At 47.3% G+C, this 8,389-nt stretch overlaps 2 protein-coding genes across 6 annotated transcripts in view; one reads left to right on the forward strand and one right to left on the reverse strand.

The window, feature by feature from the left end:
* Positions 1-2,941, reverse strand: part of TATDN1 (TatD DNase domain containing 1) — a 39,204-nt gene extending 36,263 nt beyond the window's left edge. For 4 of the 5 annotated variants that reach the window (XR_010750502.1, XM_066379461.1, XM_066379459.1 and 1 more), the window contains exon 1: positions 2,896-2,937. Coding sequence is in view for 3 of the 5 variants with exons in the window: in XM_066379459.1 (XP_066235556.1) it covers positions 2,896-2,917 (22 nt within the window). In the remaining 2 variants the exon portion in view is untranslated. Of the gene's footprint in view, positions 1-2,895 lie in introns of all 5 variants that reach the window. The other variant, XM_066379460.1, reaches the window with a different exon arrangement.
* Positions 2,942-3,007: 66 nt separating this feature from the next.
* On the forward strand, positions 3,008-8,389 carry NDUFB9 (NADH:ubiquinone oxidoreductase subunit B9). Its single transcript, XM_066379470.1, has 4 exons — positions 3,008-3,158; positions 5,057-5,249; positions 5,719-5,832; positions 8,165-8,389. Exons 1-4 carry the CDS (start codon positions 3,058-3,060, stop codon positions 8,294-8,296), a joined length of 540 nt encoding a protein of 179 aa, XP_066235567.1. The 5' UTR covers positions 3,008-3,057; the 3' UTR covers positions 8,297-8,389.

Here is an 8,389-nt window from a genome sequence, read left to right on the forward strand (position 1 = left end):
TGCACAGACACCAGCTTCTTCCCCTTTCTGCAAGAATCTCTTGTGACTTCTATAGCCTTAAGCATTATTCCTTCTGGCATATGGTTTTCTGAAATGTATTCTGCAGCCAGTTATTAGAGCTGCTTCCCAAGGTTTGATGAACAGGTTCTATCACCTTAGTTAGGTTTGGTGAATGTGGTCAGAACACTCCAAAGTATGCATATTTGGCATATTGGCTATTTTGAGCTGAAGGCACTTGAGAACTACCAGAAAAGTCTAACTCCCCCTTTATACATAGCATCATAAAATTTCCCATATGAAAGGTGTCCTCCCTGGAAGTCAAACTCAAAATGCATCTATAACAGTGATGCAGTGGATAGAGCATCAGACTTGGACACAGAAGACCCAGGTTTGAGACCCTGAGGTTACCGGCTTGAGGGCGGGTCGCTGACTTGAGCGTGGGATCATAGACATGACCCCATGGTCACTGGCCTGAGCCCAAAGGTCACTGGCTTGAGCAAGGGGTCACTCGTTCTGCTTTAGCTCCCCACCCCCCATCAAGGCACATTTGAGAAAGCAATCAGTGAACAACTAAGGAGCCGCAACGAAGAATTGACGCTTCTCATCGCTTTCCCTTCCTGTCTGTCCCTACCTGTCCTGTCTGTCACACACACATACAAAAAATGTATCTATACAAACGAACCCAAAATAACCCTCATCTTCCATTAGTTTCCTCTTGTGTTTCCTGGTCACTTCTATAATTTACACAATTTAAGCCCCTTTGTCTTACTGCATCCACAATTAAGCTTTTGGGCCTAAAAGCTTGTCTGGGCCTTCGTTTTCCTTTTAAGACTCCCATGTACATGAAATATAATCTGTCCTGTGTCAGTTTAATTCTGAGGCCCAGCCACAGAACCTAAGAGATTAGAGGAAGCATTTCCTCCTCTACAGAGGCAAATACTTCTTTTTCTGGTCTCTGATTCACTCTTGTTTCCTGTAAAACGTTCTCCGTTACACTGGATGGCCTCGGTGCCTCCCACTCCTCACTCACCTACCCACCAGCAAACAAACACCTGTAGGGTGATTATGATAATTGATAACTAACAAATCAATATAGAGGGACCAAAGAAAGTTCAAAATAATCCTCTAAAGTCTAAAGCATTCAATCTCCAAGCAAGTTCCAAGAAATACAATACAGTCTGAAAACTGCAGTGATGGAGGGAGAATGGGCTTCGGAGTCAGAATCCTGCATTGTGACAAATTAGCAGAACGATCTCAGGCCTTCTGAGCCTGCTTCCACACTAGTAATATGGGCATCAAATTTCTCCTTACAAGGATGAAATGCTGCTCAAACTGGAAAGTGAACATGAAAGCCTTCTGCCAATTAAAATCCGTACAAAATATGATTATTATTATTATTATTACTGAGCACAATATAAATTCTGTGACATGCCAATAACAAATGGAATTTTGATCAACATTACCTATACAGGCATACCTCATTTCATTGCACTTCACAGATGCTGCGTGTTTTACAAATTGGGAGGCCAGACCCTCCACCAGAAAGAGATTATGGTTTGCTTTATTTATTACAGTGGTTTGGAACCAAACCCACAAATCTCCTAGGATGCCTGTACTGTCATACCACCTTAACTGATCACCCTTCCCATCCAAGACTGCATTATTAAGTAGGCAAATATAAGTCAATCTGTTTATACTCTAAAGATGCATGCTGCAACCATGGAAATACAGCCAGTCAAAATCCTTAACTTGTTCAAAATCTTTTAAATTAAAATTTTCCTACCAAAAGTATGTCTATAGTTTGTAAACTTAAAAAAAAAAAGTAAAGAAAATGCTGTATGAAAATCAATTTCTATTCAGTTTCAACCAAAGACAATAAACGACTTGAAAAACTAAAAAAGTAAGATAGGAAGTGAGAGAGAATGACCAGAATTAAAAGAAAAAAGGTGAAGTGGAAAATTACTGCTTCTGATTTGGAGAAGAGCCGGAAGGCAATTGAGGGATTCCTATTGAGCGGCGTGTCACCTTATACGGATCAGTAATTTTTTTCCCTTTCATTTGCTGATTTTAACAGCAGTACGAGTTTTACCGTTAAAAATTACTTCCAATATTAACGAGTTGTTTTTTTTTCCAAAACAAAGTAAGAGTGAAATAATGTTTGCAACCAAAAGAAAAACCACACCTCCAAACTGACATCTCAGTGTTTAGGCTCAGTGAATCATGTCATATCACTGTCACCTATGAGCTAGAGAAACAAAGGGACAGCAAAGAGGGAACCTTTCAATTGTTTAAGGCTTTCCTTGCCTTTAGTTATAACTTCAAGTCTACAGGAAATACAGGACATTAGAGAACAAGCCAGACATCACCACAGGCAAACAGACAAATCCACACAACTAGCCAAGAAGCTCCACTCTACACACAGCAAAACTAAGCCCGGCGAGACCCTGGTGTCCCAATCCTAGCTCCCACAGCTCTCACAACGTCCCTTTTCTTAAGTGCCTGGAAGTAAATATTCTTAGCCCTCCGGTTCCTGTGGCTACGGGGAGGTGAAGTGGCGGAAGGTGCACGTGGGATGGAGGAACCGTAGTGACCGACCTCTTTTTCGGTAAGTTTTGCTTCCTTTTTTCTGTTTTCAACACAGCACGCGCGTCACAAGGTACAAATCACAACCGCAGCACTCGTGAACTTTCACAAATAAGCACACCTGGAAGCCAGCACCCATACCGACACCAAGAACGTGCCCGGCGCCCAGAAGCCTCCGGCGCCCTCTTCTACTGAGAGCCCTTGAAACCTTCAGAAAAGCCAGAGGGCTCATTCTGGGCCTTCTGGCCGCAGAGAGCGAGGCCAGGGGGTCGTCCAAATAAAGCCCAAGTAGCGAATAAACAATGTACTTACCCACGAACTTGAAGGGACTCATGACGGCGGTGCACGACTCTCCCCGGCGGAAACGGAAGTGGCGACCGCCGTCCCGCCCCCTCCCCCCCCCCCCCCCCCCCCAGGCCACCGGTCTTCCGTTTCCCAGGAGCCCCCGCGGCCGCTGAAGGTGAGCGGGCCGCCATGGCGTTCTCGGCGCCGGCGGCCTACTTGACCCACCAGCAGAAGGTGTTGCGGCTTTATAAGCGAGCGCTGCGCCACCTGGAGTCGTGGTGCATCCACAGGTGGGAGAGGGGCGCCCAGGGCGAGGGGCGTTGACTGTGAGGACCCCCATGGAGTCTGAGAGTCCCTGGGGGACCAGGCGTCTCAAGGACTTCGGGGACGGAGAGGGACGGCCCCTCGCCCCACAGAGCCTGCCCGTGGACCCAGGTTCAAGTCCAGACCTCGTCGCCCATAGGTCTTGAAGAGTCGCTTCCCTGGCGCGGGCCGCAGATTTCTGTTAAGGACGCAGGGTGCGGCAGGGAGGGTGGCCTGAGGGGTCAGTGAAATAAGGGAAAGTGCCGAAAACGGCAGTGGTCAGCCCTGCAGCGCTCACCCAACGACAGGTGTCTTCCCGACCGCGTTCCTAATGAGCAGTAACACTATGTCCATTACTTTCTTAGGGCTTCACAACAACTCCTGAGGTAGGGACTGTTTAGCCTTATTTTTACGGATGGGGAGGGATTAGAGGCATTAGAGAGGAACTCGCTCGAGGCATTAGAGCTGGTAAGTGGCCGAGCCAGGCTTAAAACTCAGGTTTTGTAAGTCCAAAGCATCATCCTTCTCCCAGCCGCCCATCAGCTCTCCTTTTTTCTTTTTTTTATAATAATTTTATTTTTTTAATGGGGTGATATCAATAAATCAGGATACATATATTCAAAGATAACAAGTCCAGGTTATCTTGTTGTTCAATTATGTTGCATACCCATCACCCAAAGTCAGATTGTCCTCTGTCACCTTCTATCTTGTTTTCTTTGTGCCCCTCCCCCTCCCCCTTTCCCTCTCCCATCCCCCCCCCTAACCACCACACTCTTATCAATGTCTTTTAGTTTCACTTTTATGTCCCACCTACGTATGGAATAATGCAGTTCCTGGTTTTTTCTGATTTACTTATTTCGCTTCGTATCATGTTATCAAGATCCCACCATTTTGCTGTAAATGTTCCGATGTCATCATTTCTTATGGCTGAGTAGTATTCCATAGTGTATATGTGCCACATCTTTATCCAGTCATCTATTGACGGGCTTTTTGGTTGTTTCCATGTCCTGGCCACTGTGAACAATGCTGCAATAAACATGGGGCTGCATGTGTCTTTACGTATCAATGTTTGAGTTTTTGGGGTATATACCCAGTAGAGGGATTGCTGGGTCATAAGGTAGTTCTATTTTCAGTTTTTTGAGGAACCACCATACTTTCTTCCATAATGGTTGTACTACTTTACATTCCCACCAACAGTGAATGAGGGTTCCTTTTTCTCCGCAGCCTCTCCAACATTTGCTATTACCTGTCTTGCTAATAATAGCTAATCGAACAGGTGTGAGGTGGTATCTCATTGCAGTTTTGATTTCCATTTCTCTAATAGCTAAAGAAGATGAGCATCTTTTCATATATCTGTTGGCCATTTGTATTTCTTCCTGGGAGAAGTGTCTGTTCATATCCTCTTCCCATTTTTTTATTGGATTGTTTGTTTGTTTGTTGTTGAGTTTTATGAGTTCTTTGTATATTTTGGATATTAGGCCCTTATCTGAGCTGTTATTTGAAAATATCATTTCCCATTTAGTTGGCTGTCTGTTTGTTTTGTTATCAGTTTCTCTTGCTGCAGCTCTCCTTTTAGCTTCATCCAACCCTTCTCACTGCCTTCCCAGCCCACGGACTTCCTCACCTCCCCCACGGTTTCTTCTTCCCTCTCTCCGTCTGAGACTAGTCTTAGAACGTAGTCTTAAGACATAGATGATCTTTTTCGTGACCTAGGTGCAAGGCAAGGTGAGGTGACAGCCCAGACATGTGAATGCCAGGCCTCCACTCCCATAACAGAACCCCCAAACCTCGTCCTCAGGGAAGAGCTGGACAAGACCAACAAAGGCTGGATGAGGTCTGGACCAGAAGATAACACTTCTCACCTCCAAAATTGTTTTGGCTTTAGGGACAAATACCGGTACTTCGCTTGCCTGCTGAGAGCTCGGTTTGACGAACACAAGAATGAGAAGGATATGTTGAAGGCCACGCAGCTGCTGCGGGAGGCGGAGGAGGAGTTCTGGCAGAATCAGCACCCCCAGCCCTACATCTTCCCAGACTCCCCGGGGGGCACCTCCTACGAGAGATACGAGTGTTACAAGGTAGGTGCTGACGACCTCGGTGAGCGCCCTCTGTGGGGTGGACTTGGTTCCCCCAGTTCGGAGGTTACCCTGGTCGGGGCAGCGAGATTTCTTTCCTGTTGTAGACTCCTTTCCTTCAGGGATCAGTTTCTCCAGATGACATGAACACTTTCCCTTCTAAATGCAGCTGGTAGTCACCTTTTGGCAAATAACTCATTTTTGGACCTTAAGGTAGAAAATGCGGGTAGGGGAGGAATGCCAGTTCTGCCTGGACTCAGCTTGCTAGTCTTCCAGCCCCGGGCAGTTCCACTTCTCTATGTTGGTCTCTGCTTGTCTTCTGCTGTTCGATGCTTGGTGTCGGGAACCGTCTGATGCTTGCGATGGTTATAAAAGTGCACCTTGAGTTTTGTCTTTTTTTGCAGAGGACCTGTCAGTGGTATATAAGTATGTATATCTTGTATAATGATGTCATGGCTTCCTCCGCTGACAGGTTCCTGAGTGGTGCTTAGATGACTGGCATCCTTCTGAGAAGGCAGTGTATCCTGATTACTTTTCCAAGAGAGAGCAGTGGAAGAAACTGCGACGGGAAAGCTGGGAGCGAGAGGTGAGTCTTCCCTGCATTTGACCCAGCTTGGCCCACGTGGTCAGCACCTGGGAGGAGTTCAGGTTTTGTTCCCCACCGAGGAGGTCCGGAGTCCAGTTGTGAAGGTTACTCTGGCCCCTTGCCTCTCAGATAGACTTCATTGCTGTGTTGATGTAACATTTCCAACCATCTTCCAAGTAGGGTACACTGTGTTCCTGGTCTTTTGGGTTTTCTGTCTCTAGTTGTGCTTCCGCCCTACTTCTCCTAGTACCTCGGACACCTGTCAGTCATCTTCTGACGTGTGCTTTATGTTTTTCAAAGCTCAGTCTTGCTGTAGTGTGAAGGATATTTTGGAGACGGTAAGGTGAGGGATGGAGAGACCAGTTTGAGGTTATTGCCATTTAATCAAAGGTTCTGGCAGCCAGCACGGAGGCGGACGTAGTGAATATGGAGGGAAGTAGATTCAGGAGGCAGCTTGGAGGGATGTGGAGAGTGGTTGGAGGGGTGGGGTGAGGGACAGTGAGGATTCAAGAACGATTTCTGGATTTTAAGCTTTAACATCTGGAGTTTGGTGACGGTGTTTATTGAGATAGGGAAGATGGGGGTGGAAGGAGCAGGTGCCCGGGGGACATTCAGATGTTCAGTTGTAAGTGTCTTAAATTTAAGAATGTTAAGTTTGAGAATCCTGTGAGACATCAAATGCAGATGTCAGCAAGTGACTGAGTGTAGGAATCTGGACCTCAAAGGAGAGATTTGAGCTTAAAATAAAAATTTGTGAGCTAAATTTGTGAGTTTTCAAAACCAGGGAAGTGGATGAGATCTACGGGAGACTAGAGAGAGAAATGTCACGGGGACTCCCAGAACAGGGAGACTGAGGCGCTCAGCAGGGGAAAGGGCATCGGGGGGTGTGACACAGAGTCCGGGAGAAAGTGTCCCAGGAACGCCCGGGGCCAGGTCCTGGCTGACAGGGGCTAAGAGGGGGAGTAGAGGGAGGGCTGGAAATATGTCCAGAGAGCCCGGCTCCGGGGAGGGCGTTCGTGGTCCTGGCTGACAGGCTAAGAGGTGGACTATATAGAGGGAGGGCTGGAAATATGTCCAGAGAGCCCGGCTGACAGGGGCTAAGAGGGGGAGTAGAGGGAGGGCTGGAAATATGTCCAGAGAGCCCGGCTCCGGGGAGGGCGTTCGTGGTCCTGGCCGACAGGGGCTAAGAGGGGGAGTAGAGGGAGGGCTGGAAATATGTCCAGAGAGCCCGGCTCCGGGGAGGGCGTTCGTGGTCCTGGCTGACAGGCTAAGAGGGGGAATAGAGGGAGGGCTGGAAATATGTCCAGAGAGCCCGGCTCCGGGGAGGGCGTTCGTGGTCCTGGCTGGAGCTTCCCGGAGGACTTCACACTGACAGTACTGAGCAGACGGAGGAGACAGGAAGGGGAGAATTCTTGAGAAGTTTCTGACAACAGTAACTGGAGGCCAAGGAACTGTTTTCTAAGATGAGAAATAATGGTGTGTACATGCTGATTAGACGTTTGGGGGCGAGGGGGAAGTGGGTGATGATGAGAGCTGGACCCGGTGGAGAAGGAAGTGTTTGAGAAGGGCGAGGGATCCAGAGCACGAACGCAGGCCTTTTGGTCTCAGCATTTGGAAACTTGAGGTGTTGATTCGTGGAGATCAGTAGGTTTATACTGCAGTGGATGACTATGATAACCTCTCCCCCACAAAAACCTTCTTCCTTCTGCTGTTATCTCTTCCTCATTATTAAACAGCATATGTGCTGGAGGCTCAGGTTAACTACAATCCAGAGCTGATTTTTCTGAAAGAAGCTTCAGAAAGTCATTGATCTGGAAAGCGGGTCTCTAATTTTTCTCCTCTGTGAGGACTGTGATAGCTTTAGAGATCCCTGGATTTTCAGGCATAACTGGGCACATTTTTCTATGAGATTTCATGTTACTTCTTATCCTGGTTGCTTTTGGGGGGCTTTAAAATGGACATTCCTAATATATATAAGTTGTGATTTCTTAATGGTGTTTTGGAGAACACTTAGCTGAGACACAAAAATCCATTTTTGTAGGGGAGGGACCATAACAGGGGAATTGGAATAGTAATTGTCATGGTTTTGGTTGATGATCAAGGTGGGATAGGAGGATTTTCTCAGCATTGCTGTTTGAAGAATGGGAAAGCTTTGAGAACACCCTGTATGAGTTGAAGTGTGGGTATGAAAACAGTGCAGGTGTATGAAGGACACTGTCATTAGTGCAGCTTGAACAGTGCAATGTGACAGGAGCGAAGCTGACACCTCACTGCAGCCTCCGTGCCGTCAGTTCAGCCCTTTTCTAATCGTTCCTTCCTTGACCCCTTCCAGGTTAAGCAGCTGCAGGAGGAAACCCCGGCTGGTGGTCCCTACACTGAAGCCTTGCCCCCAGCCCGAAAGGAAGGTGACTTGCCCCCACTGTGGTGGCATATAGTGACCAGGCCCCGGGAGCGGCCCTCCTAGAGACAGAGGATGACACCTCACCAGTCGTGCTTGCAAGTGAATTGAGTTACAGAAAATATACACACTTGCCCTAATAAAAATCACAATGTGTGA

Source organism: Saccopteryx leptura, chromosome 3, assembly GCF_036850995.1.
Source record: "Saccopteryx leptura isolate mSacLep1 chromosome 3, mSacLep1_pri_phased_curated, whole genome shotgun sequence".
Lineage (NCBI taxonomy): Eukaryota > Metazoa > Chordata > Mammalia > Chiroptera > Emballonuridae > Saccopteryx > Saccopteryx leptura.